Source organism: Pinus tabuliformis, chromosome 3_1, assembly GCF_031772625.1.
Source record: "Pinus tabuliformis cultivar Carrire ecotype Pingquan chromosome 3_1, CPIR1, whole genome shotgun sequence".
Classification (NCBI taxonomy): domain Eukaryota; kingdom Viridiplantae; phylum Streptophyta; class Pinopsida; order Pinales; family Pinaceae; genus Pinus; species Pinus tabuliformis.
In genome coordinates this window covers 392,311,088-392,322,949 of record NC_142301.1, presented here as the reverse complement: position 1 = coordinate 392,322,949, position 11,862 = coordinate 392,311,088, and the positions used below count along the sequence as shown (strand labels likewise).

Below are 11,862 nucleotides of genomic sequence, written 5' to 3'. Positions count from 1 at the left end.
GCTAATATCTTCTGTTCTAGATTTACTGCATCTGTTAGCAAAATGACCGTATTCATGACATACCTTACACTTGAAGGGGAGCTGCTCGTAGTCCACTTGCTGAATGTGCGTCCACTGGTCTACTTTGAGTTTGATTGCCTCTGGTAAGCCTTTGCCCAGATCTACTTCTACGCATATCCTTGCACAAGCATGCATATTCTCCTTTGGCTCCGATCTGTCTACATATTTCCCTACTGCGTTCCCGATAGCACGTACAGATTCGTCTCCCCAACAGTGGAGCGGTAGGTGTGGCAGGCGAACCCAGACAGGGACCGCATTGGGGACGTCCATTTCTGGGTCGAAATCAGGAGTCCAGCGATTGAGATAAAGTCCTCTGGTGTCCATGAAATAGGGTCCGTTTCTGAAGATGAGGTTACGATCCTCCACTGATTCAAAGAGGAAGGTGAAGAACCCCCTTCCGCAAAACCTTATTGCGATTTTCCCTTGGACCATCGCATTCCAGTTTCTTTCCACCCATCGTTGGACCGTGCGGGGGGAAGGCCATAACCCCGTGAACTGTCCAACCAGGCCACGTTCTGCAAGAGCCACAGCAGCTCTTCTTGGAAGTGCTGGGGGAAGAGAGACTTCCGGGATTTCATCCAACTTTTTGACAAACTTTGAGGCTGAAGGGCGGATCCTTTCCTTGTTGCTCTCTGGAATGAGAGATGCAAAGGCTTTCTCCATTTCTGCTTGCTCATGAGAAGGCGGTTCCATTGGTCCACGCAGGGGCTCGCAGGCAGCTTGCTAGGAGGCCAGGAGGCCCGAAGAAGTAGAAGGCAGGGGGCCTTGAAAAGGAGGGAAGGCAGCGGGGGGCAGCAGCCAGCCTCAGGGCTGCCTCGGAAAGGGCAGGAGGCCCGAGAGCGGAGAGGGCAGGAGGCCCGATCAGGCAAGAAGAGGCCAGGAGGCCCGGGTGCAGAGAGGGCAGGAGGCCCTGGACGAAGGGGATCAGAAGCAGAGAGCTACGGCCCAGCAGCAGAGGAGGAGATTTATTATTGATATAAATATGATTTATTACAATACTATGACTTATCAATATCACATGCCTAAAAAATCATAAGTCATTTCATATGAGACTTGTTTATATATCAATATTTTTAAACAAGAGTAGCTTAGCTTTGCTTCTATTTGCAGGGTTCTTCGAAGTAATCGCTCTAGGCGTGCTTTCACGTAAACTTCCATACCCCATGTGTATTTGGCATGCACTTTAGTGCTAGCGCCAACATGCATGTATATCATGCATTACTTAACAATGTCTCGAATGAACTAGGAGAAATATTTCACTAAGTGATGATCAGTTAATGTTGTTTTGCTTGTTCTTGTGCCTACCTAGTGGAAGGGTTTTATTGATGCATATATGCAAGAAGCCAAATGGGTTTCTTGGGCAAGATAATTCCTCCTAAGGTTTCTCATAATAGATTTCATTTACTCCGCATTCCATCCGCCTTATAGATTATCTGGAGTTGAATTTTCTTATTTTACTCGTGTTTACCTTACAAAATTAATGTGTTCCTTACTCATCGCTCCCAAATTCACAGGTTATTTACAGGGTTTCTTTGTCAAGGATTCAGGACACCAGTCTCATATAATAGATTTCCTTTATTCCACACTCCATTGGCCTTGCAGATTATCTGCAGTTGAATTTTCTTGTTTTACTCGTGTTTACCTTACAAAATTAGTGTGTTCCCTCAACAAAATACATCAATTTACTAATCAATAAAATCTAAATTAACCAGATTCTAAACCTTAACACTAACTTGAATTCAGTATTTTTAATTTAATTTAGTTATATTTAAACTAAGCGATAGGGACTATCTACTACCTAACACTTGTTTTAATATTAACATTAATGATTGTTAAGATATTATCGCATTCATCACAATTCCTAAATGGAAAGTGACAATATCATAGTGGAGAGTTTCCTTTTGTGTTTACATTATTCCTTTCTCCAACTAAATATGTTATCATCCGAATAATTTGTAATACACTTTATGAATAACAGCAAGTGACCTATTATTACCAGAAAAGGCCCACAAGGCATGGTATAATGTTAGTATTTGAGTTATAGAGGATGTTGTTATATCATCATCATGGCATCTTAGTATTGGGATGAGGGGAAATGTTTTCATATCAACTAAAAGACTTACACTGCAAATCTAATTTTAAAAATTTGATAAAACTTTTAGTGTAATAGGCAATGAGCCATAAGCCCTCTTTGTACTATCATGTAGATTATTCACCACTCACCCATAAAGACTATTTTTTAAGCTAAGAAAAACTTTTAAAGTGATAAGAAATGCATTGTAAACCCTCTTTGTCCACCTTATGGGTTTATTCACCACTCACTCACCTCACATTCAATGCAAAAATAAAGTGTCACATTAATAGGCATGTCTGTTTTGGAATAGGGCTTCCAAAATTTTAATTTAATTATCAATAATTATTACGTTGATGGTGGGGTTTTAACCTCCATGGAATATTTTAGAATATTCTTAGTAGTATACACAAATTAAAGGCTGAGATTTCTCTCCAAATTAGTTATGCCATTTTTTATTTTTTCTTTTTTAATTCAATTGATTAATTAAAAAATGGTCATATGAACTAGTGTCATATGAAATGATTTATGATTTTTTGGGCACATGGTATTGATAAGCCATGGTGTTGTAACAAAATCTTTAAGAATCTCCATGGTAATTTGGGGTTAAATCTTCATGGATAAGAACATTGTTCCATGTTTTTGTTTTTTTTTTTTTTTTAACAATATCGTCTACTTGTCTATTATAAAACTTGTGATTCAAATTTCTATTACAATAAGAGGGGAGTTCCGAGAGATGCTATTCAAAATTGGGTACGCAGACCCGTAGTTCTCTTGGCTCCTCTTATCTATATTTAAAGCTGAACATAAACGGCTATATTGCCTTACATAGGATCCTCCTATCCAACTGTATTTGCAGTGCATGAGGGCTAAGGGGAATGTTGGGTGACCGAGTCCTCGGGGAGAGGTCCCCTACGGCTCGCTCGAGTTGAAGCTTCTCCTTGCTGGCTTTCTGTTAAGGTGCGGAGATGATCTATTACTGCTTCCATGTGTATGCAGCGATCTTTGAGGTCTTCAATGTCTTTTTTCCTCTTCTCCAACTTCTTACGTTTGGAGTTTCTGTCCGCATGATAATCCTCCGTTAGTTCATCCACCTGTTTCTTCAGGGCGTTAATCATAACAACATGAGCCTTACACATATGACAGTCTCTGTTATTGAAGATGTTGTCCATTGGGTTCCTTGGTTGCTGCGGATTTGCTTGCTGGTTACGCTGATCCGCCATCTTGCTGGGAGTACTGTTTCCTTTGTCGAGGGCGAGGAAAGTGGGAGGCTTGCCAATGTTAAGGTTGATCTGCTTGTCTAGAGCACAGTGGAGGTAGGAGCCCTGTTGCTGACCGCGCACGCTGCTTGAAACAAAAGCCCAAAGGTTAGTCTTACAATAACCACAGATGGGGAAAAGATTGTTTACCCTGCGCAAAGAGGAACCAGTTGAGTCTCCCCTCGACAAGCAGTGCCAAAAACAATGCCGGCTGTCACAGTGAGCGGAGGGATGTCGACGGTTGCTATGAGCTGAGAGGGTCTCAATGCTTCTTTGGGCCTCAGTGCAGGCCTTGCTGCTATGAAGGAGACCGCCTAAGCCTTTCCTCTGATACGAAGGAGCTATCCGATTCTCTCTGGGATGGATTGAGGGAACCGTGGTAGGCTTACTGAGATTTAAAAGGCTGAGGCAGGCATTCTCCCACTCGTGCTTGGGAGTGGAGGATCTGATCTTATCTGTCAAAGAAGGATTTGAGATGATGTGTCGCTGTCCTTGAAGTCTGAAGCAGGTATGGGCGCTGTCACGCCTTCTATCACTTCCTGAAGTGTGTCGAAGAGGACCCTGATGAAAGCTTCATTGCTCGGATCCTGGAGTCGATTTACCGTCCTGTTTGCCCCGTTTTGGCAGTCGAGAGGGATTTGGAGAGCAGAGGATCGTTGATGCTCTGCATTATTATCTCGAGTTGGATGCCTGAGGTGACCTCTAGTCAGATACATGGAGATCACGAGTTGACTAAGGGATGTCTTGTTCATAGATTTCCTCATTCTCCCTCACCTGTCCCGTGGGTCTTCTTATGGCCTTGTTGGCCAACTCATCAGCGGTCGTGTTGTGTAATCTGAGGATGTGTTTGTAGGTTACATTGCCCATACCCCTGGCTTGTTCCGAAATTCTGTCTTTTATTCTATTCAGAGCACATTGCTTGAAGTTGTTCCCTGTGTTCATTGCAGCAATAAGGATAGCTGAGTCCCCCAACACAAGGAGGTTTTGGATGCCCATTTTCCATGCTATGGAGACCCCCAGCAGGAGACTATAGGCCTCAGCTTTATTGTTTGACAAATTCCCCAAGCTCCATTCATAAGTGGCCATCGTTCTACCTTGGGGGTCCCTTATTACTCCCCTGCTCCAGCTATGCCTGGATTGTTTTTAGAGGCCCCATCGAAGTGAAGCGTGTGCTTCTTTTGCCTTTGTATCCATTTGTTTACTTCCTCTTTTGACCCCCTGATCTTCCAGTCCTTCTGTCCATAGCCTTTGATTGGGGTGCATTTTGGTATTATCCTGTAGTTGAATCTTTGTATCCATTCTTTCACCTGCTTGTCTGTGTAGTCCTGATCAGCATGGTGGATCCCATTTGCTTCAATGGTTTCCGTTATGAGCGCAGTAGCTTTAGCCAGGATACTTGGAACACTAGGTTTTTTATCTTTAAAAATGCTTGCGTTTCTGGCAAGCCATAACTGCCAGCATAGGTTGGAAGGAATGCTGGACCAGATTCTCTTTGCGAGGGTCATGTTTTTGTTTGCGGAAGGGAAGAGCCTTCCCCATCCTTTCTGAAGGAGAGTGACCTGGTTGGGGAGATCCCCGATCTCAAGAGGATGGGTTATGAGTTTCCAGCAGGACGAAGCAATTGGGCATTCTATGAATAAATGGTTGAGATTTTCTTCCTCTTTCTTGCACATGAAGCAAATGGAGGGCCCCTGGATCCCCTTTTTTCTAAGGTTTTCTGCTGTAAGGAGCTTGCCATGGAGCAAGGTCCAATTGAAGAATTTAATCTTCGGAAGGCTCTCAACTTTCCAGGCATTCTTGTGATATTGCCAGTTGTTTATCCCTGCTTGGTTTTGGAGCGCTTTATACCCTTCCTTGACCGAATAATTGCCTCCATTAGGGTCCCATATGTAGCTGTCATCTTTTCCTATGCTTGAGGGAGCTGCTCCTGCCAATGAGAGTTTGAGGTTGTTCCAAAGATCCTTTAGTCCATCCGGGAGGTGCCTTAATTGCCATCCTTTCCATCTGCCTTGATCCCACTTAGAGATGTCAAAGAGAGTAGTGAGATTTGTGGCTAACATCCACTGATGCAGCGGTCTCAGATGGGGGAGTTTTTCCTTGGCTTCCTGGCCCATAATTCTGTCCCCCCATATGCTGGTTTGTTTCCCGTTGCCAGGGGCTTTAGAGATGTGAGACTTGAGGAGAGGCAAAGTCTTCTTGATCAGCTTCCAGACCGGAGTGCACTGCCTTTCTATGATTGTGTCTGAGAGTATGTTGCTGTTGCTCCCGCTCAAGTACTTCTTTTTGAGAACCTCCGTCCACCATAAGCCCTTCTCGGTTAAAATTCTCCATATTAACTTGAATCCCATTGCCAAGTTTGCAAGTCTAGGGACTCTAATTCCCAGGCCTCCTTTTTCAATGGGAAGGATGACCTTTTCCCACTTAACAAGGCTGAACTTTTTTGATTCTTGCTTTCCGCCCTTCCAAAGGAAGCTTCTGAGGATCAGCTCCATATGTTTGTGGATGCTTGAGGGGGCAAGCGTTATGGCGAATTGATAGATAGGGAGGGCTGAAAGGATGGATTTGATAAGGGTAGTTCTGCCAGCTAGATTGAGCCATTGCATCCCCCAACCTTGAAGTTTCCCTCTCATCTTCTCTACTAGTTTGACCCATACTTCACTTTTGATTGACTCTCTCGCAAGCGGGAGTCCTAAATACATAAAGTGTGACCAACTTGATTGGGCTGGGATTTCCAAAATCAAAGAGATCCTTTGAGTTATATATCTTGGAACGTTCCATGTATATATCTTGCATTTGTTGTTGTTTAATTTGCCCCCCGAGGCTTGTAGGAATAGGTCCAGGATGGCCTTGAATCTTCTTGCCATAAGGCTTGAGGCTCCACCTATTAGCAGTGTGTCGTCTGCAAATAGGGAATGATTGATCCCTTTAGCTCCTCTTATTATTTCCACTCCAGTTATTTCCTTCGCCCTTCTCTTGTTTTCCAAATGCAGACTTAGAGTTTCCGCCATGATAATATAGAGGAAGGGGGACAGAGGGCAGCCTTGCCTCAATCCTCTAGAGCTTTTGAAAGCTCTGCACGGCCTCCCATTGATTAGTGGAGCTGTCCAGTTCTGAGAAACACATTCCATGACCCTTTCGATGAAGAGTCTTGAGACCCCAAATTTTGCCAGCACTTTCTCCAAAAAGGAGTGATTTACCCTGTCAAAAGCGCTGGCCATGTCCAGCTTTATTATCATGCCTTTCTCCTTTCTAGCTATGCTGCTGTGTATTGCCTCTTGTATCAAAATTACATTATCAGTAATGTGTCTCTTGGGGAGGAACCCTCCTTGGTTGTCCGAGATAATTGAGGGTAGAATTTGTTTCAGCCTATTTGCCAGGATCTTTGAAATAATTTTGTAAGAGACATTGCATAAAGAGATAGGTCTGAACCTATCAAAGGATTGGGGGCTTGGCTCTTTTGGGATGAGAGCTAGAAACGAGGATTTGACACTGCTGCCCAATTTGTTTTTTAGGTGGAAGTTTCTCACCATTCTGAGAAAATCTTTTTTGATGATTTCCCAATGAGTTTTGTAGAAACTTACCGTGAAACCGTCTGGCCCTGGGGCTTTGTCAAGGGGCATGCTGTTAATTGACCATTCCACCTCTTCTATGGATATTTCTTTGTCCAAATCGCTGTTTTGAGCTTCTGTAACCTTCTTTTCGATGATGTTGATGAAATCTGGGTTGTCTTCATACTGCGGGTCAGCTGAGAGCAGCGAGTGGAAATGTTTTGTGGCAGCCTCCTTAATTTCCTCTCTGTCTGTTATCTCTTTCTCATTGAAGGTTATCTTATCTATATTATTTCCAGCTCTCCGTACCTTGAGACAATTGTGAAAAAACGATGTATTTTTGTCCCCCGAGTTGAGCCAGAGGCATCTGGACTTTTGCCTTAGCTCCTCCTCTTCTTTTCGGTGCTGGTAGTATAATGCTTTGTACAGCTCCCCTTCTACCTTTTGATCTTCCTCCGTTTCTTGAACTGACTCCTTGTCCTGGTTCCATTTCTCCAAGGCTCTTTGCAGCTCGAGCTTTGCCTTCCTATCCTCATTTGCGTGGTTTCTAACCCAGTTTTTTATGGCAATTCTTAAGTGTTTGATCTTTGATTCCCAGACAAAATGAGGAGATCCTATTATCTCTGTCCTCCATGTTTCTTTCACCAGGGCTTTGAAATCCTCGTTGTTGTCCCAATCCTTGCTGTATTTGAATGATAACGGGCCCAGGTCCTCTTCTTTCTCTAGATGCAATGCCACGGGCTTGTGATCCGAAGTGTATCCCTGAATGATTGTACTGTGGATCCTTTGGAAGTTTACTGCTGCACTCTCCTGAACAAGAATTCTATCAAGTCTCTCCTTGATATTATTCCTTCCTGTCCTCTTGTTTGACCACGTGTAGCGTCCATTTTGTGGAGGGATATCTATGAATTTATGAGCTTGGATGATTTCCTCTAGTTTATCTCTGAATGGATCTGTGAAGTATTTCCCTCCTAATTTTTCCTCTGCGTTCCTGATTAGGTTCAAGTCTCCTCCAAGGAAGATCTTCTTCCCTTGAGAGGCCTCAATGTCCATTTTCAGAGAGTCCCAACATGTGGCTTTGTCTCTGAAGTGGGGAGGTGCGTATACATTGTAAATTGTGAATTCCTCCTTCTGATCTGAACTTTGCATGTCAATTCTGATCCACCACCTGTTTTGGTTGTTTCTTATAAGGGTCCAATTGCTTTTTTTCCATAATATTCCTATGCCTCCTGATGCTCCTGAGGCGCTCGTGGCTATTCCTTCATACCTTCTGTTCTTTGATATGCTTTGTTGAAATTCTTGGTCGCTGATTTTGGTCTCCTGGAGTAGGAGGAAGTCTGGTTGTTCTGATTTGATTAGATCTCGGACTGCGTTTGCCTTAAGGGAGGAGCCCATCCCCCTACAGTTCCAGGAGACCAAAATCATCATTTACCTGATTTGTTGTGAGTCCCACTTTTCTCCTTCAGCTTCTCGCCACTTCCCTTGTTCTTGTCCAGATATGTATCTATTGGTTGTTGAGTTCCGGTGGTCATCTCTCTTGCTGCATTCTCGTCTCTTATTTCCTTGTTCGATTTTCTTCCTACTTTCCTTGGGGGATCCGTGGCTGCGATGTTTTCCTTTGTCTTGTTTCTTGTCAAGATTCTTTCCACTGTCTGAGGAGGGGAAGCCTGAGTGGGGGAGGAAGGGGGGGTTCTTTTGCCCTTGGGGGATGGAGGGGGAGATGAGGGTTCCTCTGAGGCTAGGGTTTCGAAGGGATTGGAGGATGAGGGGATGGAATGGTCTAAGCTTGCAGGGACAGAGGAGGGGAGAGGGGTTTCGGAAAGAGGAGCCTCTGGTTCGGGGGGAGGGTTTGATTTCTTTTTCTTCCTGACGACTTCCCATGCTTCCTCTGGGGATTCAGGGTTGGTATTATTTTCTGATCTGGCTTTAGAGCACCTATTTGCAAAATGACCATATTCATGACATACCTTACATTTGAAGGGAAGTTGCTCGTAGTCCACCTGCTGGATATGCGTCCACTGATCCACTCTGAGCTTGACTGCCTCTGGTAGCCCTTTGCCCAAGTCCACTTCTACACAGATCCTCGCACATGCATGCATGTTTTCTTTTGGCTCCGATCTATCCACGTATTTTCCTATTGCGTTACCAATGGCTCTGACTGATTCGTCTGCCCAGCAGTGGAGCGGCAGGTGTGGAAGACGAACCCAAACCGGGACTGCGTTGGGGACATCCATTTCTGGGTCGAAGTCCGGGGTCCAGCGATTGAGGTACAGACCTCTAGTGTCCATGAAATATGGACCATTCCTGAAGATTAAGTTTCGGTCCTCCACTGATTCGAAGAGGAATGTGAAGAAGCCTCTTCCACAAAACCTTATCGCTATTTTCCCCTGGACCATAGCGTTCCAGTTTCTTTCCACCCAGCGCTGGACCGTTCTGGGGGAGGGCCATAGTCCCGTGAACTGACCAACCAGACCCCTTTCTGCCAAGGCTACAGCGGATCTCCTTGGGAGAGATGGGGGGAGAGGGATTTCCGGGATTTCATCGAGCTTCTTGATGAATTTTGAGGCGGAAGGTCGGATTCGTTCCGTAATGTTCTCTGGGATTAGTGATGCAAAAGCCTTCTCCATGTCGGCCTGTCCCGGATCTAGAGAGCCCATCGCGCCTGTGGAGCTCCTCAGAAGACGGAAAGAAGGATGAAAGGGCGGGAGGCCCAGCTGAGAGGGAGCGGTCGAAAGCTGCCCGCGGGGGCAGCGCGAGCTGAGAGAGGCAGGGCAAGAGGCCCAGGTTGTAGGGGGTGCGAACAGCGGAGGGGAAGGCACGCAGCAGAGGCTGCGGCCCGGCAGGGCCTGCCAAGCGCAGTCAGAGGATCAGGGTTTCCAACTGCGGGGGGGCACCATCGCTCCAGTGTCGGGTTGATCCTCTCCATGTTTTTGTTAGGTCCCTATAATACTAGTGATTTCCCCATTACTATTGTCATTGTAGCCCCTTATTGTTAGTGTTGTGCCCCAATTGTCCCCATATTGTTGTTATTGTGCCCCATAGAAGCCCACTATTGTTATTGTTGTGCCCTTATATTATTATTATTATGTCGGCTTTGATTATATTGTGACCCTTTAGACTCCTATATATAGAAAGGAGGTTTTTTCATTTTAATCATCCAACAATTGTTCATTTGTGTAATGTAAAGGAGGTTTCCCCCTCAAAGAGGCTTATTCTAAAGTCATTGATCTATATATTTTTTCTATTTTGTGAGTTGGTTGCATAACATTTGGTATCAAAGGTTTGGATTCTAGGGTTTTGCTACTCCAAACATGTCATCGTGGTATTTTCTCTGTAATGTTTTTTATACGATGTTTTAGAATATGAAAAAAAACACCCATTTGAGACGAAATCTTGATGACCCTCGGGTCCAAATTTCAGAGCTTGTATCACTATATTTTCAAAGATATTATCCAAGGAAGTTAGGTTTTTTCCAGGATCCTAGATTACATCCAAAACAGGTGACCTTGGGAAAATCGTCATAACTTTCTCTCTGAGTATCAAATTGAAATTTCGTAAGAAGTTACAGAAAGAGGACGGACTGTAGATTTTTGTGCGTCGTTTTCAGGTCGGAAGGTTGACACAATGACACGTGGCACTTCGTACAAGTTCACTCTACTGAAAAAGTGTATAATCAGGTCATCTTGGGAGATTGGGCATAACTCTTTTTTGGAGAATCCAATTTCGATTAGACTGGTGGCGTTGGAAAGAGAACTCAGAAGGATACCACAGCTTGCAATTCAGGCCTTGGAGATCCAAAATTTCAGAGATACCTCACATTCAATATCAAGCTCCTACAAATAAAATAAAAAAGGTGTGTAGTCCTTTTAAAAATTTGCATAAGTTTTGTTTGAAAAAATAGTTTGAAGTGATTAAAAGGGAATAATGAAGAGAATTATTATTAGTTGATGCCCTGAAGAAAGAAAATGGCAACACCTAGTAAGCAACCCGAAAGCTCTACTATGACACATGAAGAAGAGGAAGAAGTGCAACATGATATATCAAAATTACAAGACCAAGTGCAACAAATTTCTCTCTCACAAAAAGTGGCAGAAATTAAGATGGATGGTTTTAAAAATGGCATCAATGGTATGAAAGACAACATTGAATATTAGAAGAAAGACATGGAAGGTTGGAAGGAAGGTTTGACAAAGTTGTTACAAGAAAGGCTTCCTAATGGCAAAAAAGTAGTAGAGCAAACTCATAATGAGAACAAAAGAAATGTTAATCATGATTCGAAGAATGACAACATTGAAGATTTGAAGAAAGACGTGGAAGGTTTGAAGGAAGGTTTGACAAATATGCTACAAGAAAGGCTTCCTAATGGCAAAAAGGTAGTAGAGGAAACTCGTGATGAGAACAAAAGAAATGTTAATCATGATTTCATAGACTCTAACGTTGGCATAAAGACCCAACACGTTCCAAAGATCAATATGAGGAAGTTTGATGGCAAGGATCCCATAACATGGATAATACAGATGGAACAATATTTCGATCTCCATAATGTGCAAAACACACAAAAGGTATGCATTGCAACTTTATATTTGGAACCCAATCAGTTTGTATGTTATTGATGGCTTTGATTTCGTAAACAAATTATCATTTGGTCAATTTTTACGGACAAAATGATAGAACATTATGAGGATACAAAGAGCAACACCTTCTTTGGCCAATTGATAAATCTCAAACAAAAGGGTTCAATGGTGGAGCACATTGAGGACTTCCAAAAATTGAATATAAGGGTAAATGATATTCCAGAGGAGCATAGGATTGATGTGTTCATAGGGAATTTAAAGGATAACATCCAACATGAGGTTTGCCTTTGGGAACCTAATTCATTGGATAAGGAATTCAAGTTGGCAAGAAAAATTGAAAGCAAAATTAT

At 43.4% G+C, this 11,862-nt stretch overlaps 1 protein-coding gene across 1 annotated transcript; it reads right to left on the bottom strand.

Annotated features, from left to right (window-relative positions):
* Positions 1–22: 22 nt before the first annotated feature.
* On the bottom strand, positions 23–723 carry LOC149187370 (uncharacterized). The gene is made up of 2 exons (XM_089409646.1): positions 124–723; positions 23–31 (listed from the first exon to the last, which is right to left on the bottom strand). The coding sequence occupies exons 1-2, from the start codon at positions 721–723 to the stop codon at positions 23–25; spliced, it is 609 nt and encodes a 202-aa protein (XP_089265772.1).
* Between the last annotated feature and the right edge of the window lie 11,139 nt (positions 724–11,862).